Source organism: Otolemur garnettii, unplaced genomic scaffold (genome assembly GCF_000181295.1).
Source record: "Otolemur garnettii isolate 467f Iridium unplaced genomic scaffold, OtoGar3 scaffold00028, whole genome shotgun sequence".
In the NCBI taxonomy this organism is placed as follows: domain Eukaryota; kingdom Metazoa; phylum Chordata; class Mammalia; order Primates; family Galagidae; genus Otolemur; species Otolemur garnettii.
In genome coordinates, this window is record NW_003852423.1 from 17,215,185 (window position 1) to 17,231,289 (window position 16,105).

The window sequence follows — 16,105 nt, forward strand, 5'->3', positions numbered from 1 at the left end:
GTAGGGCTATGGCAGCCTATCCAAGCTTCACAGACAGCTCAAAATACCTCAGCAAGTTGCATATTCTTGGTAAACTGAAACTTTTATCATTATGAAATATCCCTCTTGCTTTATGAATACTTCTAACCCGAAAGTCTACCTTCTGTGCTAAATACACAAACTTCCTTTTGGCTAATTACTTGCATGATAGGTCTTTTTCCATCCTTTTCAACTTTCCAACCTTTGAGCATCCTTATACATAGAGGTGTATTGTCTTTAAGTCTCAGAGAATTAGGTTCTTTATCCAGGTTGGCAATATTGACTTTAAATTGGAATATTTGGCCCATCTAAGCTTGATGTAGATATTGATGGATTTGTTTTCAGTTTGTTCCCATCTGCTGTTTCTTTTTTCTTGCCTTCTTTTGGATTATTTTATTTCATATTCCCCTTTTATTGTCTAAAGTTTTAGATTATTTTAGAAAATATCATAGCAATTAAAACATACACAAATGCCCTATTAATTTTTCATGTAAATCAGTGCCTTCACCATTTCCAAGACAATTCAAGGACTTCAGAATATTTTAATTCCATGTATCTCCCTCTAAACTTACATGGCTTTTTTTTTTTTGTCATGCATTTCAGTTTTTTATATATTTAACACCCCATAAAGTATAAAATTGTCTTATATGGTCAAGATTCACTTAGGTTTATAAACTCCTTTCTGCACCTTTAGCTAAGATCTAAGATCATTCTCTACTTAAGATCGTCCTTTAGCACTTCATTACTTTGGGTACTTTTCAGTAGTAATAAATCTTGTTTTCAACTGTATGAAAGTGTCTTTTGAAGAATATTTTTTTAGATGGTCTTCTAGATTGGCTATTATTTCCTTTAAACCCTCTGAAATATCATCCATTGACTTCTGTGATTACTTTTGTTGAGAAATCTTATTGTTACTCTTTTGAAAGTGATTTGTATTTTCCTCTGGCTACTTTTAAAATTTGTCTTTATTTTTCAGCAGTTCTACTATGAAGCAAACATAGCATACTAGGTGTGATTAGTTGTGTGATTTTCTTTGTAATTTATCCTCTTTAGAGGTCAATAGCATTTCTTACTTGTGTAGCTTGATGTCTTCCATCAATTTGGGAAAAATCCTTAGCTATTAACTCTTCAAATATTATGTCTGCCCTATTTCCCCCAGTAAGAGTCTGGACATCCTGTGATCTTCCGGTTCACTCTCTTATGCCATCTGCTGATCTCTTAAATTCAATGACATTATTCTTCAATTCTAAAATTTCCTTTCTTAATATAGTTTCCAGTTCTCTGAAATTTCTCCATCTTGAACATTTTAATTTAGAGTCATTGTCAGGTCACTATCAGATAATGCTAAATATTTGAATTTCCTGGAGGTCTTTTCTTTCTCATTTTTAGTCAAATTTTGCATTCCTAGTTGTTGTTTTTTTTTTAAACAGACTTTGAATATCATAGAAAAGCTTTGAGAAATTGGATGATGTTCTTTTCCATCAGAGGAAGTTTTTGCTTCTGGCTATGAGAATTGAGGCTGGGCTTCTGTCTTATAAGAACAGGACCATTTCTAGTTTACCTTTACTTAAAAAGTAGCCCCTTTTGGTCCCAATGGCAAGCCTGGACTTGGATCCTGTGCTGTAATTTCCATTCCCAATGAGTCTTCTAGAAATTCTCTTCTCAGCCACTACTCTTGAACGAACATGTCCTGTAAGGGGTAAAAATGGTGGCAAATCCAGGTTTCATCTGACTGGCATAGTAACTCTTGCTTTCTTGATAACTGATGCCTTAATAGATATGAATATTTTGGATTTTCTAGTTTTCTCACCAGAAGGATTGGTGCAGAACAAGCTAATCAATCACCCTTTGCTCAAGACTGAACTCTGCATGTTTTGCATAAATTTTTTTTTGAGTTCAAGTGTAGGGTAGAATAGTTAGGTACAAATATCAGTTTTGTTACTTACTGTGTGACTTTAGGCAAGCAGTTATTTAACCTCATTAAGTCCCTGTGTCCTCATCAGGAAACAGAAGTAAACTGTGGTACCTACCTTGAGTTCCTGTAAGAATTCTTTAAAATTATTAAAAAATTCTTTAAAATCACATTTAGCAAACTTTTAGGAATATACCAAATGTTCAAACATCAGTAGCAACTTTTAAAGCATAATTAATTTCTCACCATCAGTATCTAATTAGAAAAGGAGGCACCAACAGCAGCTTTACTCTTATGTACCGTCTGAGAGGGGTGGTAACTGGGAAAGACCCTACACGGGTCTTCCTGTCTACCACTTGCTCTACTATGGCTTTGGAATACTGGCTTACTGCACCATAGGAAATACTTCAGACAGGTATTGGAATACTCATTTGGAAACCAGTTCAATTGGAGGAAGAAGAGTGAGAATTTACCAGTAGGATCAAGGTAGTAAGCGTTGGCTAGAAAACTCATGAAATTGGTACCCTAGACTAGGGCATCCAGGGTTTATCCACTAAGTATAATAGAGGTCTTTCTCTTCAGTCCCCAGCCTATGGCTCATTTCCTCCAGGGGGTGTCCCTGACAATGCTTGCCCCCTCTGTGAATTCTGCAGCTCTAATTCTCCTCTCTCTATCCCTCCCCCCATCAGAAATAAGACTGACCAGTCTCACACGTCTGCATTCTGCTCTCTCCACCCTGCCATTGCTTTAGGAACCATGAAATATTTCTGCCAGCTTTGACAGTTTATTTAGGTCTCAGGTTAAAACTCAGTCCCTCCATCCATCTGGATGTAATGATTGCACCATCCCTGGAACTAGCCATCCCTAATCATGGACCCAAACAGTATTCAAATGTACATCTGCACATTCTTATTTTTTCCTGTTATAAACAATACAATAAACATGTTGGAAGCTAAATCTCAAAACATGAATGATATTTTTCAGACTTTTGCTGGTTGAAAGGCTATGAGCGCATCAGGGTTGAACTAAATGCCAAGCACTCTCCAACCTCATAGCACTTACATATTGTGGGTGAGACAAATAGGCAAAAAAAATGTAAATGGCAGTGGTGTGAAACCCAAAGAAGTAAGTGCTTCCAGGGAAAAGCCCACCTAAGGAACTGGCAAGTACACTCAGGGATGAGTGATTAGTGTTAATGAGGTAAAGAAGAAAGGAACTCTTTGTGTTCTGAGCAAAAAGAACAGCAATTTAAAAAGTCTTGGAAAGAGAGAGCGCTGGGATTAGAAGAGCAGCCTGGGTGGCACCTGTGGCTCAAAGAAGTAGGGTGCCAGCATAGGCCCCATATGCCGGAGGTGGCAGGTTCAGGCCCAGCCCCGGCCTAAAACTGGAAAAAAAAAAAGAAGAAGAAGAGCAGCCTGACTAAAACACAGGTATGAAGGGAGAGCTCAGACTGACAGGAGGCCAGGGCTCTACCTTTCTGGACTTTGTAAGCCATGTTTAATTTGTCTTATGTTTATTCTAGAACAAAAGGGTGACACTGAATGATTCTGTGCACATTTAAAATTTGATGCTTGCTGGGAAGGTTACATATTACTTTACATTCCCCTACAGCTTCACCAACACTGTGTACATCATCTTACCAATTTGATAGTTTTAACTATTATGTACTTTTTCCCCATCTTTCTTACCATTTCCTATTGGAAGACTTTTTTCTAAATTTTTACTGGACTGAACCTAAGATTTCATTTATTATCTTTGATATATTCTTCCCCAATTGTTTACCTTTGAATTATACATGTCAAAATATTACATATATACAATCTTTTCTTTTAGGGATTCTGGCATTTCTCACACCAATATTACAGAAGCATTTGGCTGTATTTTCTCTTAGTATTTCCATGGTTTGATTGGTCAAATTCAATGTCTTAACTGACAACTATAAATAAAAACCTAACTTTATTTTTCAAAAAATCTAACCAGTTACCCCTCGAACTGTCACCTTTATCACTGTAAGTAAACAAGGTAGAGAATTCATGAATCTTCTGCTCTATTCTGTTATCTAATCATATATGTCTGTGCCAGTACTATACTCATAATTCTGTAATTCATTTCACGTGAGATAAGGTTCACCCTTCTACATTTGTTTGATTTTTGTTAGCTACCCAGTAGCTACCTTGTCCTTTCTTATGAAATATTAAAATGACTTTCACAAGTATTTGATAATAATCTACCAAAATTTCAGATTACTTAATAACTAGGAAAATCCATTTGGAATGGAAAGAGGAACAAAATGACCTTGAAGACTTCAGCACTGCTTCTAAACAACTACTGAAATTTCCATAGATTTTCACACATAAAGGGTACATTATTCACAAGTTTGAACAAATATCCCATTAAGACTGTTTACCATAATTGACTTTTTATTGAAAAAATTACAGGGAGCAATTTCCAGCATATCTTATTTTATAAAAGGACTGCCTGTATCAAACATTTTTGTCACTGTTGATTCCACTGAAGAGCTGCCTTTTTTTCTTGAAGGTATTAGTTCCAATTGATGGGATACACGCCCTTAAAGTAGAAAGTTTCCATTTATTTTTTCAAATGTCAAAATTAAGATTACTGACAAGTTTATTGCTTTATGGCTGGGCAAGATGCTACTAGCACATTTTCAGTAAATAATATTCTTTATTAAAAACTCTGAGTTCATTCTGTTTTAAAACTTTCAGGATAGTTCACAGAAAATAGATAGATTTATTCAAAGTACACATTAAAGGGTTAGACTACTAGCTATAGACATTTATATGTGAAGCAGCTCTTTAAAGAAATAAGATGCACAAATAGGCCTGTCTTGGTTTACTATACATAATTGAAATGAATAACACCTGGAAGACCAATATTGTTATGCTATGTTCTGTTAGGATCTTAAAAAAAAAAAAAATCACACATTTAGCAGTCCATTTGTGCTTAAAATATTCATATGCATGAGAAGCTTAAAGAAAAAAACCTCTGTACATGATGATCAAAAGAAAGTTATAAATTTTTTTGAAATTGCACTGTTATTTAAAACCATATTCCTAAAGTCAGACCCTTCTTTATAGCTGGCACAGTTTTTGAGGTCTAATTGGCAACCTGGGGAGGCCCCTCTGGTATTAGTGACGTAAAGAAGGTGGTGATGAAAGACCAAGCTGAAGCCATTAATCCAGGCCTTTGAATTGCACTGGCATCTTCACTTGCATCTTCTCCACTCTCATCTTCCAGCCCATCGTCCATAAGACGCTCCTTTCAAACAAAACAGAAAAATACTCCTGTGTGATTTCAACTACTAGTATTAACTCACAACAGCAAGGAGGCAGTTAAGTTCTTCATTAAGTATAACAAAGGAATATGAGCACGTACAAAGGAAGTGGTCATCAGAAATCTTTAAGTCCAAAGTTGATAAATCCCTTGGTGTTCAAGGTTAAAGGGGACAATTGTCACTATAATACAATATAGTCTTACCATGTGCATAATTTTCTTTTCAGGCTATTTTCAAGGAAAATGTTACTTCCTCCCATTTAATTCTAATATATGACAGATTCAGTATTATATTACAAGTTCTCCCAGATAAAACCACCACAATTTATAAGTTAGCTTTTCTTCTTGTGACACTTCACAAGTGTTTATGGAATATGCAATATTCTTTTATCATGTTAGTCCCACACAGTCCTGAGAAAATATCCATATTTAAAGTGTACAAAAGCCTTAATGACATACCATTTCTTCAAGTTCTAGATTGTTTGCATTTTGTCCATCATTGTTAACTCTGGCATTATTGTTGGGAGCCTGTTGCTGACCTCCTTCTTGCCGAAAAGGAAACCATCCAGCTTGGTGCCTGTTCAGTAAAATAAAGAGTAAAGAAAATAAATCGCAGCTGTTTTTATTTGTAACATTATAAAATACCAGTATCCTATAAGAGAAAAAATAATTAGAACTTTAATAAATTAAAAAATATATACATATATATATATCTTTATATATGTGTATGTGTATATATGTATATATATATTTATACACATGTATCTAGCTCATATTAGGCCAGGGAACTACCCTTTCCAAAGCAATGATAGAGCCCAGGCAGAGCTGGAGGCTGCAATGACCTGTGATCACACCACTGTAACTCCAGCCTGAGCAACAGAGTAAGCCCTTGTCTCTTAAAAAAAAAAAAAAAAAAAGGCAATAACAGCAATACAAAAACCAGTTCAAATCTGGGTATCTATCATAGGCTTAACTCCCTCTGTTAGACATTATTAACACATAAAGGGAGTCCTAAAATATTTTTGGGTATTTTTCAAAAATAAAGATTCTTGTTTGTCCTTGGGGACAAGTAGACAAGGGAAAAATCAGTCTACTTCTGAAACAAATCTGGCCTATCCCTACAGGACACACTATTTGTAATTATAATTTAAAGGGATGTCCTCATGCAGGAGTGAATCACATGCTTCTGCAAGTTCTATGTAACTGATAGATCATGTTTCACTGAATTAGCAATTTTTATAAAATACAGTAAACAAAAAATCTGCTTCCAAACAATTCTAATAAGCATTCTTACTCAACAAAACTTGTCCTTGCTTTTGGTACCAGAAACATGCCAGCATTAATACTCCTTCACTGTGCTAATAGTTTTAGAAAGCAGTTAAAAGAAACCACAAAAAGTTGATGAACGTGACTCACAAATACACCAGTAGCATGGCTCCCATTACCATGATAAACCGACTAAAAGAAGAGTAGAAGTACACAATGCTGAGGAGAATTGCAGCTCTCGAGAACGTGTACATCCAGTCTAGCCAGTCTCGATTGAAGTCTTCTTCATTTAGCACCGGACCTCCCTGTGCATTCATTTGAACATTCTCATTCAAGGGCTGGTTTTCTCGGGCCACTAGGTTTGGAGCTGCTGGGGGCTCTTCTCCAGGAACATGTGCCAAATTTAGAGGCTGTGAAGCAGCAGGCTGGGCTGAGTTGGCATTGGATGTGGCCTGAGCTGAAACTGCAGCTTGACTGAAATATTAGATATTAAAAATACATATTAAAAAGAAAAAATATCATATTGTATTATATTTTTTTAATACAAAAAAATATAGAATGCTTCACGAATTTACGTGTCATCCTCGCACAGGGGCCATGCTAATCTTCTCTGTATCGTTCCAATTTTAGTATATGTGCTGCTGAAGCAAGCACTGTATTATATTTTTTAATACTTCCCAGGGAGCCAGATGTATTTTTCATAAACCTAATATGGAACACTGCAATTCCTATACCCTATTTCTTAAGTAAGCACAAAGTCCATTAGAAAAGCAGAGCCCAGACAGATGGTAGAAGCAGCTCAGGAAAGGCTGTTCTCTTAGCCTGGTAGTGTCACATGATAGGGAAGAGGTGGAAGACAAGAGCAATCAAGGTAACCCACTCTTTCCTCTCTCTCACTAAACTACCTTTTCAGCTGAGGACAAGAATGTCCAAACCTTTTCACTAACGGCCTCTTTCATTTTTCTACATGGGATTAATACTCAGGCCTCTCCCTCAGACCCATGTTCTGAAATATTTATCTAAAAATGTACATTAATTATCATACTATGTATCTATTGTCAGGGATAATTGATTTGTATTAATACATCTCAGATAACAACCCCTCAATCCCAATCCTGATTTTTTTGGAAACTCCAACTGGGGTCCCCAGTCCTTGTCAACTTATGACATGAACTATAGTCCAGAAGTTTGTTTATAACTCAATTGCTTAAAAGTCAGAATAAATTTCTAAGTGAAATGATAATGTATCTTGGATTTGCTTTAAATTATCCAGTAGAAGGGGGAAAGCTATAGAATAAGATCGACATGAATTGATACGTGCTGAAGCTGTGTTGACGGGGACATAGGGATTCTGGGATTCATCTTACTCTTCTATTTCACTGCATGTTTAAATTTTTCTAAAATAAAAAGTAAAACAAGATAGCAAAGAAATATTAAGTACATGTTTCCCAGGCTACAAAATGCTCTTTAAGCCAGCAAACTAATACCTTGTATACATTTAGGGCTTTTTAGTTTACACCATACTTTGTACCTTATGGATATTCTGGTATATAGGTGAGTTATTTTATTCTAAAGATGAAAATTTGAAACTCAGAAGTTAAAAGTTAGATGATGTATGTAAGATATATGAGTTAGTAACAAGCTACAATAAGCTCCTTGTGGATCTCATGAGGTTTACAAATAAGGCGAGGAGTGTACAGCAGCCAGCAGAGCACTGAGCACAAAGAAGTGAGTAAGTGGCAACCATTCCCACTGCAACATACTCAAACAGCCTGCAGCATTAAAGCAGGTTGGATTTATGGGGAAAGATCTGGAGGAAAGATACTGATATAGGCAAGAGAGCCAGTGAATATTCTAGTGCAGTGTTTTTCAACCTTTTTTTATCTCATGGCACACTTGAACCTTTAGTTAATCTTCCACAGCACACTTAAATTAGGTTGATTTTAAAAAAGTAAAGAAAAGAATGTGCTTACTGTACTTTGAACTTCTTTGGAAAATAATTTAATTAGTAGTCATAAAAATATTTGCAGCATACCTAAGATCCTCTCACGGCATGGTATGTCCCAGCACAATGGTTGAAAATCACTGTTCTAGAGGATGAAGAATTGTTAAAATCACTGTTCTAGAGGAAGAATTGTGTTACAAAATTTAACCTTGGGTGGAGCCTGTGGCTCAAAAGAATAGGGCACCGGCCCCTTATGCCAGAGGTGGCGGGTTCAAACCCAGCCCAGGCCAAAAAAAAAAAAATTTAACCTGGCAATAGTGTAAGGCAATGATGTAAAGAGCCTAAAAGGAGAAGTATTATTGTAAAGTGGGTTTAAAATGAGAAAAGATCTGGGGAAAATATTGGAAGTAGATATAGGGAAAGGACAGGTCTATTCATGAATTACTGAGTTTGGGAAAAACAGAATCAAAGCTGATTAAGGTTCAGAGCTTGGATGGTAATTAAAAAGAAAGTATTAGTGACAAGTCAGGAAGGTAAAGGCATTTTAGGGAATGGAGGAGTCAAATTTTTAATGTTCTGAATTGGGGGCAAAAGCTAATTTCCCCATGAAAATCTTTCAAGAGTTAAACAGAGATGCAGGATGAAGCCCAGAAGGTTAGGAATTGAGAGTCACAACTAAGGCCTATAAAGAGATAACAATGAAGGCCATACCAAAGGATCGGCCCTAGGACTGATTCCTGACTTCTCTATCAACTCGGAATGCCAAGAGACACATGATAAGTAAGTATACTTTGTAAAAGTACACTTATGCTTCGTCAAGTATACGTTGATGAAGAAGATGAAAAAATCAGAGAAACAAGGAGAGAACAGCAAAAGGAAGCTAGTTGATGTTTAATGAATGTAAAAAAGTCCAGAGAGTGAAAGCTGAGAAACTGTACTCAATGCTACGTCTGTCCCACACGGACCAGAATCAAGACTGAGTAAATCCAGCTCAGAGTCTATAGCTCAGTGGTTGAGGTGCCAGCCACATACACCGAGGCAGCCAGGTTCAAACCCAGCCTGGGCATGCTAAACAACAATGACAACTACAACTAAAGAAAAAAAAGACTCAGTAAACCCTCAGATACTTAGCCACATCTGAGCACTGCTTAAGACAGGGCCTCCCTGGGTGGCGCCTGTGATTCAAGGAGTAGGGCACTGGCCCCATATACCAGAAGTGGTGGGTTCAAACCTGCCCCACCCCCCAAAAAAAAGAAAGACAAGGCCTCCCTGACATGATTCTGTATATTCCCTTTTCCATTTGACTTCCTAGCTCTTTGTGTAGATTTGCTGCCTTCCAGTGAAACCTTCCTAAATTCTACTCTCTCAAATTTATAAAATGTTATATTAATGAAAGCATCTGAATACTGCTGAACACAATCAGGGAAGAAAGGGAGGAGCCATGAGCAGGTTTAGTTGATGGAAACTGGAGGTTAACCAGTTCCTCTGCCAAATAAGTTAAAATAGAGACGTTTGTAAATTCCTTCGCATAATAATTTTAAATATTCAATTAAATAGATCAGTAAATGAAATAGCAAATCAACTTACTTAGGATTTAAAAAAAAGCAAATAACATAGTGAGAAACTAAAAAAGTAAAACCAGATAAACTTACTATTGCATATAATACTGGTGAGCATACATCTGTTGCCACCACAGCATCTGCAGTGGGCTAAAAGCAGGGTACGCTGGGAATCCAGCTGCGATGGCTTGCTCAGGAAACTGGTTGTCTACATTTCTGCAATAGAAAAATAAAGAAATGAAGTATTTCAATGCTTTACAAGTTAAAAACATTTCTCTAAATTTTCATTTCTAAACTACAAGTCAATCATTCACAGAATGTATTTAAATGGTACTCAAAAGAAAACTACTTATTTTCAACATTTTTCAAATAAAACAACATGTCTTATATAAACTGACCCACGTATATAGAATAACGTTTCATCCCAGTCTAATGGGAAAACAAAACAAACTACCCACAAAATGTGTAGCAAGCCTGAACATTTATCTTCTCATTTCAACACTTAAGACCAAAAACACTTTCATTTTTAAGTATATTCTCCTTAAGAGATTTTTAAGTATGTTCTCCTTAAGTCCAAAAATAAACTTCATGATAAAATATTTTAAGGAATGGGGAACTAGCTGAATAATATTTCATACTGGTAATAAAATATTATTCTTAAAAAGTCAGGCATGGTGGTGTATCTCTGTAGTTGCAGCTACTCCACAAACTCCTCAAGCAGGAGGATCCCTTGAGCTCAGGAGCTTGAGATCAGCCTGGGTGACATAGTGAGACCCCTTTTCAAAATAAATGTGTGGAGTTGAACAAGGTGTTTTTCTGCCTATAATCTTAGCATTCTGGGAGGCTAATGCAGGTGGACTGTTTGAGCTCAGAAGTTCAAGACCAGCCTGAGCAAGAGTGAGACCCAGTCTCTACTAAAAAACAGAAAAATTAGTCATGTAGGCTGAAGCAGGAGGACTGCTTGAGCCCAGGAGTTTGAGGTTGCAGTGAACTAGGCTGATGCCAATGGACTCTACTAACAGCAGCAGAAGAGCCTGTCTCAAAACAAAAGTGTGTATATGTGTGTCACATATGTAACAGTTAATAGTTGTAAAATAAACAGACATTACAAAAACATTTATAAAAATACCATAAAATATTTTTAAAATAGCCAAGATTAGCAGAACATGTTTATGAATACATTGTTGTTGCAGTTTTGAGACAGAATCTTACTCTGTTGTCTGCCCTAGGTACAGTGCTGTGACATCCTAGCTCACAGAAACCTCAAACTCTTGGGCTCGAGCAATCCTTTTGCTTCAGCCTCCCAAGTAGCTGGGACTGTAGGCACCTTCATGTATGCATTCTTAAAGTAGGTCATAATTCAATCAATTTAGCGAAACCTGTGGAAGGTCACATTTAACTGCTCTATTCCTCAGTTTCCTCATTTCTAAAGTAGAACTAATACTAGAATATTTCTGATAGGAATGTTATTCTGTATTTAATAAATCTTAGCTACTTTTATTTTTACTCTCCCTGACCCATAATTCTGAACATGATTTCAAAATGTGTAATGTGAGATTTGTAAAAATTTGTAAAAATCAAGACAACTACAGGGATAAACATATAAGTAAAGGCAGAATTATTTATAAATTTCCTAATTCTCCTTTTCCTCATACTACCTGAATTTTACATTTAATAATAGGTTGTCTATCCAGAGTGAAGTAAGAATAACAAATTCATTAACTATAATTTATATTCTGAAGACTGTTTACACATATGATTGGTAAAACTGATCATAGAAACCTAATTTAGAAGAGCCGAGGGGCTCGGCGCCTATAGCTCAACCGGCTAAGGCGCCAGCCACGTACACCTAAGGTGGCAGGTTCGAATCCCCAGCCCGGACCTGCCAAACAACAATGACGGCTGCAACCAAAAAATAGCCGGGCGTTGTGGCGGGCGCCTGTGGTCCCAGCTACTTGGGAGGCAGAGGCAGGAGACTCGCTTGAGCCCAGGAGTTGGAGGTTGCTGTGAGCTGTAATGCCATAGCACTCTACCCAGGGGGACAGCTTGAGGCTCTGTCTCAAAAAAAAAAAAAAAAAAAGAAGAGCCGAGGCAGAAGGAGGCTAAAGCTTATCAATATACTGCACTTGAACCTCAGTGCCAAGCAAGGCATCCACTCCCCTCCATATTATTTTCTCTGTCCTTGGAAGAGTAATAGAAGCTATACAGTGGCTCCCTTCTTCTAAAGATCTTTCATCTTTCTGAGTAACAGCCCTCCCCCCTAATTCTCAAATATCTCTCATAATTCAATTAATAAGAAAAAGCAGAGAATCCTCTATTAGAGTTCCTCCCAGCAACTGCATCAGGGAGCTGATGCATCTCTCAGCAAATCTGAATATTACCTTACTGAATCAAGTATTATCAGTAAATGAGGCTGTATTCAGATATATATTTTAAATTTTATTAGTATTCACAGTTAAAACCCATTCCACTGAAAGTTAAGCTCCACCAATCTCCACCAATGATAAGAAATAAAACCTCAGTAAGTCTGTTACTTTGATTGTAAAATGGGAAGACTCAATTTTTTCACTGTTTTTAAAAGTGAAGGAAAGAAAAGTCCACTAATAATCACTTTAAAAATTTTCTATTGCTTTCCACTACTATAGACAGCCCAGAACATAAGGCGAACATAAGATGATTACTGAAGGGGCCGGGTGCAGTAGCTAATACCTGTAATCCTAGCACTCTAGGAGACCAAGACAGATAGACTGCCTGAGCTCACAGGTTCAAGACCAGCCTAAGCAAGAGTGAGACCCCCATCTCTGTAGTCCCAGCTTACGTGGGAGGCTGAGGCAAGAGACTTGCTTGAGCCCAAGAGTTTAAGGTTGCTGTAAGCTGATGCCACCGCACTCTACCAAGGGCAACAAAGTGAGATTCTGTCTCCAAAAAAAAGATGATTGCTGAAAATACGGGCCAGCCACTGTGGCTCATGCTTATAATCCCAAGGAGGCCAAGGCAGAAAGATCCCTTGAGACCAGAAGTTGAGACCGTCTGTACAAACAGCAGGACTCCATTGCTACAAAAAATTTAAACATTAGCCAGTTGTGTTGGCATGTGCCTACAGTCCCCAATATTCAGAAGGCTAAAGTAGGAGACTCAAACCCAGAAGTTTGAGGCCACAATAGGTTATAAATGTGCCACTGCAGTCCAGAATGAAACCCTGTATCAAATCAAAAAAAAATCTGAAATAAATTTGTGTTATCAAGTTTGGTAGCATAACCAAGCACACAGAGAATTATTCCACTAACTTCAAAACAAAGTATTTTAACTATATATCTCTAGTAAGATAAATCCTGAAGATAAAAGAACCACAAAAATTTTAAACCATATTCACTGATCTTACAAAAATGTATGAAATAGTATTGCTATTTTAAAACTACAATAGAACCTTTAATAGCTGACTACCTCCCTCAATCAAGCAGATCTAATTTTCATAGCCCAGACACGCACCACATGTATTTGTTACCACAGGAGGCCTCGTTCCTTTTGTTGACCACCTCCATATGTTGACCATGTTAATAGTCCCTTGTGTGGTCAACTTACAGAGCTTTTACTATATTAAAAAAAACACACACACACACACACATATGAAGCAAATAAGTAATTATGTTAATTCACTGGAAATCAAGATTTTGAGCATAAAAGATATATAAGACATACAAATACATAAATCAAAGAAGATTTGTGAAACTCTTTAATTTTTAAGCTGAGTTTAAAATACCAGTATGAGTTCATGATGTTTTCATTTTTACTAAAAGGAATATATTCCTTATATCTGACAAATGAAAAGATTAAGAAGCATGACAACTTAAGCAGCAATGAGTACTTCTTGGCACCCAGACTGTGGTTTCTTAATACTATTTCACATCAGAGTTCCCTGAGGATGGGGTCAAGATAAGCCTGGGGCAACTTGTCATGTATGAGTCTAAGACATTATCAAAAATTATTAAAATATTACCAAAAGGATATCAGAGACAAACTAAATGGCTACAAAGGCGAAAGAAAAAACAGTATGAGTATCAAGAAGAATGATTATATTCATTCAGTAGATGAATGAGTGATCATCAATGTCTACTAAAAGGTTGATGAAGTTTATGATGGGTGGATCAGGCTGCAATACCTGAACCACTGGACAATCTTAACAAGACTGGGGGAAAACAGCCAAACTTTATGTGCCTCTGGGTACGATATAAGGATATAACACCAAATATGGAGAATTCCTTAAAAATAAGCTGAATCTTAGCTAAACTTAATCAGCCCGAGATCTAACTATCAGTTTACAGGCAATACGGGGATAGAGGAGAATGCTAAATGACACCACACAGACAGACCCAGTCAAATCTACATTACTGTAGGAAAAAAACATAGGAACAACAGAAAAAGTATGAAGTAAAAAGAGAAGAGAGAAGAAAGGATAATTCCACATTTTTACCTTTTTATAAGATTTTTTTATTTTAGAAGCACCTTAAGAACCATCAGCCGAAAGCAGTATGTCAATTCTTTGAAAATTGACTCAATCAAAACTATAAAGATATTGGAGACAATCAACACGAACTCAACCCAAACTGAGCACTAAATCATACTGAAGAATTTTTAATTTTGCTGAGTCTTCTAATGGTATTGTAATTCAGATTTTTTCAAGTCCATAGTTGTCGTATGTTAGAGATACATGGTAAATATGCTCAGTGGTTAGCCTGCCCTCTGATGTTCCTGTCATTTGCCAGAAAAACATGTGCCAAGGAATTAGTGATCCACAGAGAATGAGAAACGTGAAACAGAACTGAACTCAAGCTACAGCCTAAAGCAGTTAGTCCTATGTGACTAACAACCCGGTAAGCAAGAAAAAGTGTCTGCTGTAAGCCACTGAGATTCTGAGGTTATTATGCAGCAATACCAATTAATAACATGCTCTGTTAACAGAAGTACTAATGATTGGGTTTATCCATATAATGAAAAATCATACAGACCTTAAATGTTGTAGACTTATATATAATCTAGAAATACATATGGACTGTGATTTGCAAAGGGTTTTAAAAGGCCAAGAGCAGTGGCTCACACCTGTAATCCTAGCACTCTGGGAGGCTGAGGCAGGAGGATTGCTCGAGCTTAAGAAGACAAGACTGAGCAAAAGAAAGAGTCTGTCTTTACAGAAAATAGAAAAATTAGCAAGGTATGGTGGCACACACCTGGTATCCCAGCTATTCAGGAGGCTGAGGCAGGAGGCTGTCTTAAGCACAGGTGTGAGAAGTTTAAGTGAGCTACAGTGATGCCACTACACTCTAGCCAGGGTGACAGAACAAGTGTCTGTCTCCAAAAACAAATGTTCTATTTTTTTACATATAGGCCAGGCACAGGGGGTTCACATCTGTAATCATAGCACTCTGGGAGGCTGAAGCAAGTGGATTGCTTGAGCTCATGAGTTCGAGACCAGCCTAAGCAAAAGCAAAACCTATCTCTACTAAAAATAGAAAAACTCAGACAAGAGGATCGCTTGAGCCCAAGAGTTGGAGGGTGCTGTGAGCTATGATGTCATAGCACTCTATCCACAGTGACAGTTTGAGACTCTATCTTGAAAATAAAAGTGCACACAGAGGGCTGGGCATGGTGGCTCACACCTGTAATCCTAGCACTGTAGGAGGCTGAGGCAGGTGGACTGCCTGAGCTCACAGGTTAGAGACAGCCTGAGCCACAATGAGACCCCACCTCTAAAAATAGCCAGGCGTTGTGGCAGGTGCCTGTAGTCCCAGCTACTTGGGAGTCCAAAACAAGAGAATCGCTTGAGCCCAAGAGTTTGGGGTTGCTGTGAGTTATGACACCATAGCACTCTAGCAAGGGCAACAAAGTGAGACTGTGTCTCAAAAAAAAAAGTGCATATAGAAAAGACTTTGGGGCTCAGCGCCTATAGCTCAACCGGCTAAGGCGCCAGCCAAGTACACCTAAGGTGGCGGGTTCGAATCCCCAGCCCGGACCAGCCAAACAACAATGACGGCTGCAACCAAAAAATAGCCGGGCGTTGTGGCGGGTGCCTGTGGTCCCAGCTACTTGGGAGGTGGAGGCAGGAAACTCGCTTGA

The 16,105-nt window shown here is 37.5% G+C and overlaps 1 protein-coding gene and 1 non-coding gene across 5 annotated transcripts in view; both read right to left on the reverse strand.

Moving 5' to 3' along the window:
• Window positions 1–4,332: 4,332 nt before the first annotated feature.
• Window positions 4,333–16,105, reverse strand: part of HERPUD2 (HERPUD family member 2) — a 51,111-nt gene continuing 39,338 nt past the window's right edge. For 3 of the 4 annotated variants that reach the window (XM_023512466.1, XM_023512465.1, XM_012804400.2), the window contains 4 exons: window positions 10,088–10,210; window positions 6,641–6,964; window positions 5,684–5,801; window positions 4,968–5,209 (listed from right to left, as the gene is read on the reverse strand). In XM_023512466.1, coding sequence (XP_023368234.1) covers window positions 5,048–5,209; window positions 5,684–5,801; window positions 6,641–6,964; window positions 10,088–10,210 — 727 coding nt within the window. In that variant the 3' untranslated portion in view covers window positions 4,968–5,047. Of the gene's footprint in view, window positions 5,210–5,683; window positions 5,802–6,640; window positions 6,965–10,087; window positions 10,211–16,105 lie in introns of all 4 variants that reach the window. The other variant, XM_012804399.2, reaches the window with a different exon arrangement.
• Window positions 7,038–7,144, reverse strand: LOC111724891. Its single transcript, XR_002773106.1, has one exon. It is a non-coding gene; the product is annotated as a U6 spliceosomal RNA (small nuclear RNA).